The sequence below is a fragment of the Phalacrocorax aristotelis genome, chromosome 3 (assembly GCF_949628215.1).
Source record: "Phalacrocorax aristotelis chromosome 3, bGulAri2.1, whole genome shotgun sequence".
Lineage (NCBI taxonomy): Eukaryota > Metazoa > Chordata > Aves > Suliformes > Phalacrocoracidae > Phalacrocorax > Phalacrocorax aristotelis.
Window position 1 is genome coordinate 38,329,635 of NC_134278.1, and position 12,964 is coordinate 38,342,598.

General features: G+C 41.0%; 1 protein-coding gene across 5 annotated transcripts in view; it reads right to left on the bottom strand.

The window, feature by feature from the left end:
- IBTK (inhibitor of Bruton tyrosine kinase) overlaps positions 1-12,726 on the bottom strand; it is a 61,290-nt gene extending 48,564 nt beyond the window's left edge. For all 5 annotated transcript variants that reach the window (XR_012659552.1, XM_075087160.1, XM_075087158.1 and 2 more), the window contains exons 1-3: positions 12,552-12,726; positions 3,765-4,427; positions 322-418 (exon numbers count right to left, since the gene is read on the bottom strand). Coding sequence is in view for 4 of the 5 variants with exons in the window: in XM_075087160.1 (XP_074943261.1) it covers positions 322-418; positions 3,765-4,088 (421 nt within the window). In the remaining variant the exon portion in view is untranslated. The remainder of the gene's footprint in view (positions 1-321; positions 419-3,764; positions 4,428-12,551) is intronic.
- Between the last annotated feature and the right edge of the window lie 238 nt (positions 12,727-12,964).

Consider the following 12,964-nt stretch of genomic DNA (forward strand, 5'->3'; position numbering starts at 1 on the left):
AGGTTTTGAATATCTCCAAGGCTGGAGTCTCCACAACTTCTTTGGGTTACCCATTGGATCACTTTCCTTTTCCCACCACCCTCTCCCCTCTTTTTTAGCTTTGAAGTCACTCATTATTTTTTCAATTTTGCTACACACATGCATCCTCTGCCTACTGCCAAGATTCTGCACCTGCTGTCTTACATTAGTGACTCCACATCTTCAGATATCTTCTAACTTATACAGCCCTAATTAGAAACAGAAAATATTGTCTGCACTGGTACATATGTTGTTGAAACATATCTCCTTGTAAAACACAGTTTAAACTACTTGATTTCCTACCGGTTTTCTTGAAGACCACATGGATTGGCCTATCTTTCATCACCAGATCCAGTGCTGATAAGCCTTCTTTATCCTGAACGTATAGACTAACACCATGCTGAAAAAGAAGGAGAGGAGGGGTAAAGAGAAACAAAGTTAAAATTAAACTTCACAGCTTTAAGCATGCCAGGTAAACATTTAAGAAGCTAAACTAATGTTTAATTGGAGTTTAATAATGAAAAGATAAAATCTTCAAATTCTTTCAAGTAAATTGTAAGCGGATCTGAAAAAAACAGTGCAGTTCTGTTCAACTATATATACACCATGTTGATCTATTAACTGGGATTTTATTTTATGAATACTGATTGAGCAATAAGATGTACTCAGGGAAACACAAAGGAAACACACTTGAAGGTACAGCGCTGCCATCTAGGAAGGGCAAGTATTTACCAAAAATGCATTTACCAGCTTTGAAGAATACATTTTCATCTATTGGCATGTTTACAGAATCCATTTTGACAAGCTGAAGAAGTGAGAAGAACAAAAAAAAACCTACTATAGCTTTGAAAACAAGCAGGGAACGGTGGTTCACTGTTGCTGAGAAATGGCAAGAGGACATGAACATCCAGGAGAGACAGCAGCAAGGAAGCTTCAGAAGCACAAAGTATGAACAGGTCATTGCTTTAGAACTTTGAGAGAGGTAGATATTCTCTGTAAATACCATTTTCTCAATACAAAAAAGTGCTGCTATACCAGCACTGATTTTAAGGAAGCCAAGTGTCATCCATCAGATAACTAAAGGGAAGAACTGCAGATTTCCCCAAGCAGGACCTAATGGATAAGACAGCTGTACCCATGTACCCCAGCTTATCGTTAATATAAAGAACAACCTTACAGAATTTCACACTGAAGATGTAACACACGAAATACAAAAATTGAGGGAGCGCAATCCACCCAAGCATGACAGGACAGCTAGCTACATCTGCAGTAGGAGTTTTAACTTGTAACTTCATTTGGAAGAATGCTAGTCAGAACAGCAGCATACACTCTCTGAATTATAAAGGCAACCCTACTAGCAACAGCGCTAGTATTAATTCACTGTATGACAGAAAGACCAACCTATTTTTATGATTTAACATGCAGCTGGATATTCTCCTCTTTGGCAGCTGCACAGGTCATTTACAAGCACAACAGAGGCTACAGTGATATTCATGTGGCCTGAATTTGTAAAATTCAATTGCTGAGTGGCAAAACTTGTAGTTAGATACTGCCTGAGAATAAGCCACGACTGCCTCCAGCCCACCAACAGCACTCTGTCACCCACACTAGCTGGAGTAACCCTGGGGCTGATACCGTTTAACATCTTCACTAATGACAGGACAGGGTGCACCCTCAGCAAGGCTGATGATGATACAAGACCAGGAGGAGTGGCTGATAAGCCAGAGGGTTGTGCTGCCATTCAGAGAGACCTTGACAGGCTGGAGCAACGGGCTGAGGGGAACAGCATGAAGTTCAACAAAGGGAAATGCAAATCCTGGTCCTGGGGAGGAACAGCCCAGTGTACCAAAACAGCTAGAGGCTGACTGACTGGAAAGCAGCTTGGCAGAAAAGGACCTGGGACTGGTGGACAACCAGTTGGCCACAAGCCAGCAATGTGTCTTCGCAGCTAGGAATGGTGAAAGATCCAAGGTTGCATGAAGGAGTGCTGCCAGAAGGCATTACTCAGCACTGGCAGGCCACAGTTGGAGTGCTGGGTTCAGGTCTGGACTCCCCAGTACAAGACAGACATGGACATGCAAGAGCAAGTCCCACAAAAGACCACGAAAATAATGACTGAGGCATCTGACATACAAGGAGAGGCTGAGAAAGCTGGGACGCTTAGACTAGAAAAGGTTCAGGGGAGGGGTGGGGGGAGGGGGGAACACGTCTTACCAACTTGTATAATCAATACCTGATTGGAGGCAGGGGGTGGGGATCCCGCTGATACCCAGTGGCAGGACAAGTGGTAATGGGCACAAATTGAAATATAAGAAATTATGTTTAAACCTAAAAAAAACATTTTTACTGAACTAGTATTAAAACACTGGAACAGATGTTTGAGTCTCTGTTCCTGGAAACATTCAAAATCTAACTGGACACAGTCCTGGGCAACCTGCTCTAGCTAACCTTGCTTGAGCATGGGGGCTGGACTAGACAATCTTTAGAGATATCTTTCTAGCTCGGCTATTTCATAGTTCTATTCTATAAGCCCTTCCTCTTGTTGCTATAATACCTTTCTATGATGCAGTACAGCAGAAAGCCTTCAATTAAGGAACTGGGAGGCCGAGGACTCTCTATGAGCTGTTTCGTTCTGCTTCTTACAGGAGTATCAGCAGAGCTAGCTATCAGAAAGACCTCACTCATTTATGCAACAGATAGAAAAGTAAAATACGTGTGGGGAAACCTGTATAGGCCTCCTCTAAGCAAATATCAAAGGTAAACACACAAAGTAGAGGACTGAATACTTTTTCATACGTCACATACAGTTTCCAGTTTTCTAGAGAACAGAATCATGCACAATTCTCATACAAACCCCTACTTCTGTGAAGTTTAATGAAAACCTCCTTGCTATGTAAGGGTACAGCACATGAAATACATATGTAACAGTTACCACATTGTCAAGAATTAAAAACTACTAGATCCACACAACTGCTTGTTGAAAGCTGAGTTTAATGCTTAAAAATGGGTAGTCACTGCAATTTAAAAAGGCTGACCTCTAAATGGAAAATTCTCTGCCTTAAAAGGTTTGCTTTTAAGTAACCCTGAACCACAAGTATTTCATTTTATTGCATCGTTAAAGGGACCGTGAACATCTCAGCCATACATAGTTCTTTTCTGCTTTTCTTCTCTCAAGTACAGCGAAGGGAAGAAATCAGAAAATATATATAACTTTCTAAGTGGTAAGGAAGAAACAGCAATTGCAAGAAAGGAATGAGGGGGCTGAGCAAAAGCCCTGGTTAAAATATTAATTAAATGGGGATTCACTTAATAAAATGCTCCACATCTTGAAGTGCTTATCTCTCAAGTATTAATTTCTAATTATAACTCCATTTAAGCTATTATTATGTTCTCTAAAAACACTAATTGGTGTAAGTACTGAGGGATCTATTTTTAGAGTATCTTTAGCCTGATCACTCTCCACTTTTAAGATTCTGACCCTGATATCATCCACACAAATCAGTCTTCAGGGAAGTCCACAGTTAATCAGGGATCCTTACTCAGTGCGGATTTCTGCATGGGCAAAGGTAGACATCTTTTAGGAACACAGAGATAATTTTCAAGTAAATCAATGCACTGGGATCTAAACTCAATATTAAGACAACCTCAAGAGGCTTTCAGGCAAGTTTAAAAATCTACTTTTATATAATGAATACAACTCTAAAAATTGTAGATACCAAGGAAAACTACAGTTGCAAATTACTCACCTTCAGTAATGACAAAACACAATCAATGTATCCATAAAATATACTTCTGTGCAAAGCTGTCCATCCAGACTCTTTGTCTTTCGCCAAGAGATCTACTCCTTTGGTCTCAGCCAACCAGTCTAGCACACCTTTTTTGCCACAAGATGAAGCAAGATGTAAAACATTTCTTCCAAAGGCATCCTTTATAGTTGCAGCATTGTAGCAGTAAGAAGAAAGAAAGGCCTTGATCTGGCCTTCACTTCCTCTGGTTACCACAGAAATAACATCCAAAGCATGCTGTAGAGATCGACATTTTGAAGTGCAGTCTGGTACAAGAGAACTCATCTTCACTTCTGAAGCTGCTCCTCTCCTTAAGGGGAACAACCCTTAAGTGTATCAAGGCACTCCAGTACACACCACAGTGCCTTAAAAAACTTGTAATTCCAAGGATGTAAATCCAGTTTTATTGAGCTGCCATTAGAAATCTTTATACTGCTATGTTTGGCACTTGATCCAAATAAATATTTATAAATATATATTTTTAGAAGTCTTATTTCACCATCTTATATAACAAATATTCTTGTCCATACAAAATTCCAAAAGTGAACTACCTCAAGTGTGGAGAGGGGGATTCCCCCTCCACACTACCTTATTCTTCTAAAACTCCATAATTGCGAGGGAGACCTGAAAAAGAACAAACCAAAACAGATTAGTCAATAACAATTCTTTTCCCCCCGCAACCATACCAATTCAAATGCATATCAAAGTAGCACTTGCAAGTACAGGAGGAATGTGGCAAGGGTTAAGTGACCTGCCCCATGGCACCTGATCTTATACTCAGGCATTCAGCCATGACTCCATTCCCCACCCCAGCCTCCAAAGGCACCTCCTCCCTTTCTTTGACATTAATCTTTGAGGCTACACAGTGAACTGGATCCAAAAAAGTCATCAGAAGAAAAAAAAAAAAGTTCGCTTTCCCAGCCTTAGGACCCTCATACTTCACTGTCTAATTATATCATTACTGTGTGATCAGAAAGCAAGGACTGAACTAAAAGACTGCTGGGGGGGGAACCAAAACCAAAAAATACCCACCCACCGAAAAAATCCCCACAGCTGTTGAGTAGATCTTGGCTAACAGAAGCTTTGTCAGTCACAACCAGAAGGGTGGGAGGGACCACCACAGTTCCCCTTAGCCACTGCAAAAAAGGATTTTTTTTTTTTTTTTCTTTTTTTACTTTCCCTTACCCTGGCCTAAAAGCCTACCCATCTCCCTGCTAAGTCTCTGTGCAGAATCAGCAGGAAGGCTCCTCTCCACCACTCATAGAGCTGCTAACTAATGCGAGAGGAAGGATGGCAACAGAGTGAAGAAAAAAAAAAACTTGTACAAGAGCTGTGAATTCAGACTGTTAGCACTCATGCAGGGCAAAGGCCTAAAGCTCCTGAAATAGGCAGAAAGAAATGAAGGTCTAGGCTGGATGGGGTAAGGGAGGAAGAAGGAGGAAAAGGATGCAAAGATATAAATTCTTGTTCATGAAAATATATTCAGAGTCTGGTGCATATGGCATTTCTGCTTATCTGTGCATACTTATCTTTAGCATATCCATCTTTCTCTAGCATCCACTTTCTCAAAAATAAAGGAGGCCTGGCAGAAGCACTCAGGCTAGCCTATTAAATGCATGCAGTTATATTGAAAAGGGTTACTGTACAAGAAATGCAGAAAACAGTATAAAAATCACACATAAACCCATCTAAAACAGAAAAAGTGAACTATACACATCACTGATACACTGCATAATTTGAGGTGAACTGCTTTTCAGTCCCAAGGAACTCCACACTTCCATCTTTTCAAGCATAAGTTGCAAACTGAGTGAAGTAGTATTCAATCACATGTTAAACTCCTTGAAGTTTTTGCTTGCTATGCAAACTGTAGTTTAAAATTTTTCTACCAATGAGTAAAATATTTCAGAACAAGCTGGACAACGCTACCAGGAAAGATGAATAAATGAAACTAAATACATCAGCAAATCCTCAGGAAAAACAAACAAAACCTTTTTCCAGCTCAGCAGTCATCATACATATAACCATGGGCACACCCCACTCCTTGACCTTAGCTTCCACTGCTTTTCAGGCACTGAATACATAACCATATTTTGTTAATGTCTACCTGCAAAGACATGTCAGGGGAAGATTACTTTGTTTGGAAGAGAAAACAGGAATCCCAGTCCTCCTCCTATTTCAAGAATTATCATTAAGATTGCCAACCAAGGTGGAAGCAGTTTAGAGCAAACACTAGTAACAGAATCTAAACTTTCAAGAAAAAAATAAAATTCTAATCCAAGAGTATTCATTTCAACACCTCATGACAAAACCTTCAACAATTATTCTTCCACCTCATTCAGAAGGAATTAAATACTTGGAATGGAAATCTACAGATCAAAGATGTTCAGTATGTACCTTCAAAACAGTTTCAAACAGCAGGCACATGAAAAACAAAAAAGTTTTTATTGATTAAAATTTAGTCCCTCATCCCTGTCCAGGAGTAACATTCAGAAATATTTCAGAGACAAAATTGACCACAACTCTTTAGCTTACATTTGTCACAGCGAGCTTGTATTCACTCTACAGGGCATTTTACAACCAACATACAAACTCATGCAGTAACACAAGAAGTTTAACATATACGTGTGTGGATTCTTTTAATTTCACCTTCTGTAAAGCCTCAGACTCTAAAGAAAAGTGAGCCACTGTTGAAAGCTTGGAAAAAAAACCCTGTAGTTTCAAAAGCACAGCCTGACTTGCTGCTGCAAGGAATCAATGCGTGACAGGTAACTGCTATCAGCAAACTCAGATTGCCTGTACATCAAACACTCTTCTAAACAGTAATAATTTTAAAAAGAAAAAAATATTTTTAGATCTATAGGAAAAACGTCAGAAGTGCTATTATCCTCAAACCAATTTGTCACATTTCATCAATTTGCCACTAGGCAATAGGATTATGCTGTGGAAGAAGTATGAACTTTACATATGTCTTGTAAAGCACATCTTAAATATAATTCACTGTTAAAACGTTGCTATTAGTGCTACAAACAAAGACAAGTAAAAATAAAAAGAACAAAGAAAAATTGCTCAGGGGTCATAAAACAAAATTGACTAATCTGTTAGGTAAACCGGTACGAAACAACAACACCACCCAAGCAAGCAGTCCTGCTGTGCCCCATGCCATACCTCTGCTTGTGCAGTACACACCTATTTATGACACTGACTTGCATGAGAAAATGATTCAGAAGTAAACTCAGGTTCCAAAGGAACTTGTGCCATCACAAGAAAGGAAGAGAGAGGCCAGAGAAAAACTTTTTTTAAGCACCTAAGCTCTAGCCTCACCAAACACCAAAATACTGTGGACAACAAACCACACATTAAAAGAACAAAAAGTCTGCTGTTAGACAGAAATACAATCCTGCCTACCTCACACTACCTTCATTGCAGTGACATTTACTGCAGCTATGTGAAATGTGACTCTGCTGAATTATTTTCTTTATAGTCATTCTAACCCAGCCCTCCTTTACTATAAACATTACAACACTAGATACCGTATTAGTACATTGATACGTACACCTTGAGTTTCAAGACAGCAGGCGTAGATCAGGTTTTCACCCCTCCACAGTAAAGACTGGCACACCAATAACACACGCTATCATGTTATTACATCTGAAAACGGTTAATAATCAGACCTGACTATTTTTAAGTACAAAGTAGGTCCTTATACAGAACCTTAGAACTTTAAAATTGTGAATTGATGCTCACATCTGTGTGAAAACCTTGTGATTGCCGTCCAAATGCTTTTACTTCTAGTATATGGAGTCCCAGCTGAACAATTAGCATCTAATACACGCACAAAATAGGAACAGCACCAGCATTTTTTAAACTTTGAATTTAAATGTCTCTGCTTTTATTTGCAGGTCTTCTGTAGGCTTCTCAGCACTAATCATATTCATGTTATAATACCAGTATCTTCCTAATGCTGCAATTCTTGAAAAACATAAATAGCGAATAAGATTATCATCTTTTAAACATTTTAGGACACAACAGGTATCATTTGAGATTCAAATTCTTTTTAAAAACTGATTCCTAATTAACATCTTCATGACGGAAAAACGTCACCAAAAAATGGAGGAATTGGAGCAGTATTCAGAGTATCCCAGAGACATTTTATTTCAGTAGCAAGTGGGTTTCTAAATTTTCCCTTAGAGACATGAACTACTTATTATACATGTTCACAGCCCAGGAAAATGTAAAAGATCACAACCAACTTGGAAGCCATTCCTAAGAGGCAAGAGTGTGTTTCTGGTATCTTGCCTCCTGGAATTCAGTAGGTAGAGCCCTCTCACTGAGCTCTTCCCCTCCAAGAGGGCAAAACACCACTGCACAACAGCCATCAGACACTCTCCAAGGAGGAGTGTGTCAGATGTGCCACCTGACCTTATGGAGTCAGACCTACAGCTGAAAAAGCAGCTCTCTACCTACTGTGGTTGTGTCAAAAGTATGTTTCTTTCAAGAAGTCACTAAGAAGAGGCAAAGTGTTCGCACATTTTTGCTAAAAAGTCTAAAATCAAAGCTGTCACACCTCTTGAGTATGAAATTAACTACTATTCTACACATCGGTAAGACTAAGCTAACAAATACCTCAATGACTACAGATGATGATGGTAGATTTCCTTTCCTACAAACAGGAGAGGGCAGATGTGAAATCCTGAGATTCTATTCAATTACTGGGAAAATAAACAGAGTTGGCAGAAGCTTCCCACTGTGGAGTTCCAGAAATCAGTCTGCATTTCAAAGCTGCTTACAAGGGACTTCTGGTCGGTTAGCGACCTTCAATTCCAAGGGTTCTGTTTACCTGTTTTTATTATCCAAGATGCTTCCCAGAATAGATAAAAAATATATAATCAATTCTGGTAATATGAAATCTCAGAAAAATTAAGCCAGAAGAAAGAGATGACAATACCACAGCAGCTTTAGGACCGCCTACTACTTATCTGTTTCTTAGTCACTACCTTTCAGAAGATAAACCTAGTGAAGGCAGAGCATATTCTGCACAAATTTTTGTGATGCCTAGAACACCGACATTTAGCACAGAGGCATCACAAGCTACTGGATGAAGGAAAATACCAGACTGCTCGTTTCCACATCTGTAGGATTATGTTCTCCATCAACACATTCCCAATTTTCCTTTTTTCTAGGAAGTACTTCCACAGAGGTGGTGTGCTTTTGGCTCAAAGGTACAAGGGTGCTATCAGAAGAGAAACAGCAACCAACCCATGGCTGGATGCCAGAAACATATATTGAAACTGCCAATCTGGGAGGCACACATTTGATAGTGGAGTTCACATCTGTAGCCTTTCAGATTCTTCCTGATAAAAGCCTATACTCCGTATTAGATCTAGCAAAATCTGGTTAACATGGATGTGGGTACTAGTACCAAGGCAGAGGCTAGTAGCTGCTGTTGTGGGGTTTTTTTCATCTTAATAGAGAGAATGGTCTCACGTGGAGGTGAAAGAGAAAACAGAAGAGATTCAGGTAGTTAGAATTCAGTGCTACTCGACAGCAGATAGCTAGTTTTGCATCTTCCATGTGTACTGCATTAACGTAAGTCAATTGTCAAATTAGTGACATGGCCTTGAAACCCAGCTTTAGGCTGCTTTACTAAGAACATAATTCTCAAGACCTTATTTGATCTTTAAATTGGCATAACCTCATTCTATTCACTGTTATTCTGCTGTGGGGTTTTCTGTGTATTTTTTTCTTAAAACTGGTACTGATATTTTTTTCTAAATACTGTTTGCACCTAGGACAGACTTGGTGAAAAACTACCTACTATTTAGCTCTCCTAAAAACTGAACTAAATAATGGTTTCTATTTTCCGCATAAAAGAAGCCTAGATTTTCCCTTGTCAATCCTAATACCCCTCCTTTAAGAAAAATAGTGTAAATAACGTAGCTTTTCAGAAGGTGCAAAATTAATTTGCTCTTCGTTTTGATAGTTAATTCTAAATGAAAAGAGGTATGACTGGCAATATCATACACTTCAGGAAAGTTAAGTCCATCCTTATAAGGGTATTGAAAGTTCTTAAAATTTCCAGGGTGGAGTGGAAGGGGAGCTTCGGGGGGGTGTTTTTCAAACGAGCATGCTGACATTTAATAATATTCTCCAAGTTGGTCCATTCACACTTGTTTCGTAACACCACAAAAGACCTGTAACCATAACAGCATGGAAATCCTGAAAATATTTGTACCCAAAACAATCTTCACCATGCAGCCTACTTTATTAGTAAGCTAATAAAAAAAAAAAAAAAAAAAAAAAACAAACCTAAAGCTTAGAGAACTAAAATTTTATAGGAATTTGCTATAACATTACTGATTTTCCAGGATTTTTTGTTGACTGTAGTCTTACCTAAAGGCAACTTTCACTAATACATATTAGAGTAGTAGATTAGAATCTGACAAAAGTGACTAGCAAATTGAAGCTGGGTAGTAATATAATAAATGTAGCACAGGCATTAAGCAACATATCCTCAAGGAAACACAGATGAATTCATAGCTAAATAATAGCAAACACACCCTTCAGCTGTAAGCAGCACATTATCCAAGGCTTTAAAGAACAGCTGGACTACTAATTTCTACTGAGAAGATTACATATCCACAGGTATTTTAAAAACTGTTTAGAAACAGTTAAAAACTCTTTAGAAACTCCCTGCACATCTGTTGAAGTCTGGGCATAAATCTAGGCTTTTCAACCCTTGAACAATATTATTTGACTCCATAATGTATTCTATGGGGGGAGAAGTGATTGAATATATAAGGGAAAAATGATAAACCTGAGCTATGCAGAACCTTAGAGTGGTTTGGCAGTCAAGAATTCCCATGTGGAGTCTTAGAAAAAGTAGTTTCTCCTTGACTATATTACAGGAGCATTGCAATACAAGGCACAGAAAGCAAGGGTTCTGCTCTTCTCAACACACAAAACATCAGGTAAAGCGCTGCCTCTAGTTCAGATACCAAGTTTTAAGAGAAGTAGGTAAGTAGAAGGAAAGTTTAGAAAGAGCAACTAGGGTTCAGACCCATGAGTACAGGCTGAGCAAACTGGATCTATTTTCTCCTTCAGTGGTGTTTTCTACAGGCCACCCAGAACCTTTGAATAAGGCAGCCATAACATAAAGAAGAAAAATCAAAACTCTAGTCCATTTTATACCTGACAGTGGGATAACTAGTCATCTGTTCAAATTATGTAAGAGATTAAGATTATATGTCAGGTAGCACCTTCAAATGATAAACTGAATGCTAGTGAGGCTCTCAGAATGCGCTAGACAACAGCAACCTGTTCCAGTTTTAAATAAATGTGACCTGCCTAGAAGCAAAGCTATGGAGAAAAACCAACTTGCTTCAAAAAACACCACATCCCACCATGCCCACTACGTCCCCTGGGCCATGGCAGATCCAAGATGCTTCATTTACCAGGCCAGGGCCTCTGTGCCACCACTTGGCACAGGTACACCCCTAGCACAGGTGACCTTTAGAGGATCTCTCCAGACTTTCTGCAACTTCTGCCTTCACAGCACAACAGCAAAATCTTTATCAGGATGAGACATTCAGTGATACAGCAACTCTAATCTATTTGCTCCTAACAGCGCTAAAAAGCACTACCAATTAAAGGCAGACATCTGTCAAAAAACCACCAAAGTACCATTCATAGCTAAATTCACCTACAATGCATCAGAGCTGAACTATTAGACAGGAACCATAGTACATAAACAGTAAACCGTGAAATACTGTGCTTGGCTTATCCAGAAATAGTCTAAACTACTTATATTTAGTAACAATATCCAAAAAATCAAAACACCCAGGAAGTGGTATAGCAAGTACGATGAGTCCAGTTATCGGCATTTCCACAATACACAGGGCCCTTGCTCTAGTTTTTTTATTGAAACAGGTAACCTGAAGATAAGTTAAGAGCAATAAAAGTACAAACATGTTCTAGAACTTCACCACACTTAAAACTATATCAGATAAATACATCAAGTCTTAGGAAAAGCTGACTTTCCTGAATGAACTCTGAACTTTTGGTGGAGTATTAATAAAGAGTAACCACATCAGATGTTGTTAGGTATTATTTTTTTTGTAAACCACAAATTGCGGTCAGTTTCCCTGAACAGAGACAACCACGCTGACCACGTCAGCAAAAAAAAGGGCCGGATTTCAGAGATCAGGTGGTTGGCCCCTAAGAACACTGCACGGGAATATCCTTTTAAGCTAACTACGAGATTTCAGCTCTCTGGTGCTTCCGCTGCTGCTCAAAGCCAGCAACGCTGCGAGCTGCTACCAAAAGTGACAGAGAACTCTCACCAAGAAGGCCTGAAACACGACAGGCTTCCCGGGAATCTCCAGCTAAGGAGCCCTGGCAGAGGCTGCTGCCAGTGTCGAGGCGGGGAGGGTCTGAAGTGTTTCAAAGAGCCAGCCACCGGCCAGGGCAGGCAGGGGGGGAAGGTGGCCGTTTTGCTCCTCACTACACCAAGTCCATGTAGTCGGGAAGCGACAAGCGACAAAAGACACTTTTCTTCCGCCTCGAAGCCGGTCCCCTCCCATCCTACGTGGCCGGCTGCCCTTGACCCTCCGTGGCTCGTGCCGTCCCCATTCCTACAGCTCCCCGCCGCCACCGCCGCCCCCCCGTCCCCTCCGGCAGGGCCAGCCGTGACACCGCCCCCCAGGCCCGGCTACCCCCGCACACATCAGCAGGTCGCGGCCCGCCCCTCACCAGTCGCTAGATGAATGGACTCGAGCGGGCAGGGAGGGACGCGCGCTGGGCAGCGCGGGGGCTCATCCTTAGTGATACAGGGGCAAGGCCAGGCTGCTGCGGCTACCGCGACACCTCAGGCGGAGACAGCCAGTGCTAGCAGCTCACACCGGGGCGCACAGACAGCGGCCGCCGCACCCCCGAAGAAGCAAGCAACCGATTGGCCGCGGGGCCGCCGCACCTCGCACGCCGATTGGCTGCGACTGCCGCCTCGGCTCCGCCCCCACCACGTCGGAGCCCGGATTGACTGGCAGGCAAGGTCTGGTGGCGGAAGGGGTAAGAGGGGGCGGGGCCTGCCTTGGCGGGCTGTCAAGGGTTAAATCAAAATGGCCGCAGTAGGTGAGGCGGTTTGGGGGTGCACGTTGCGTCCTGAG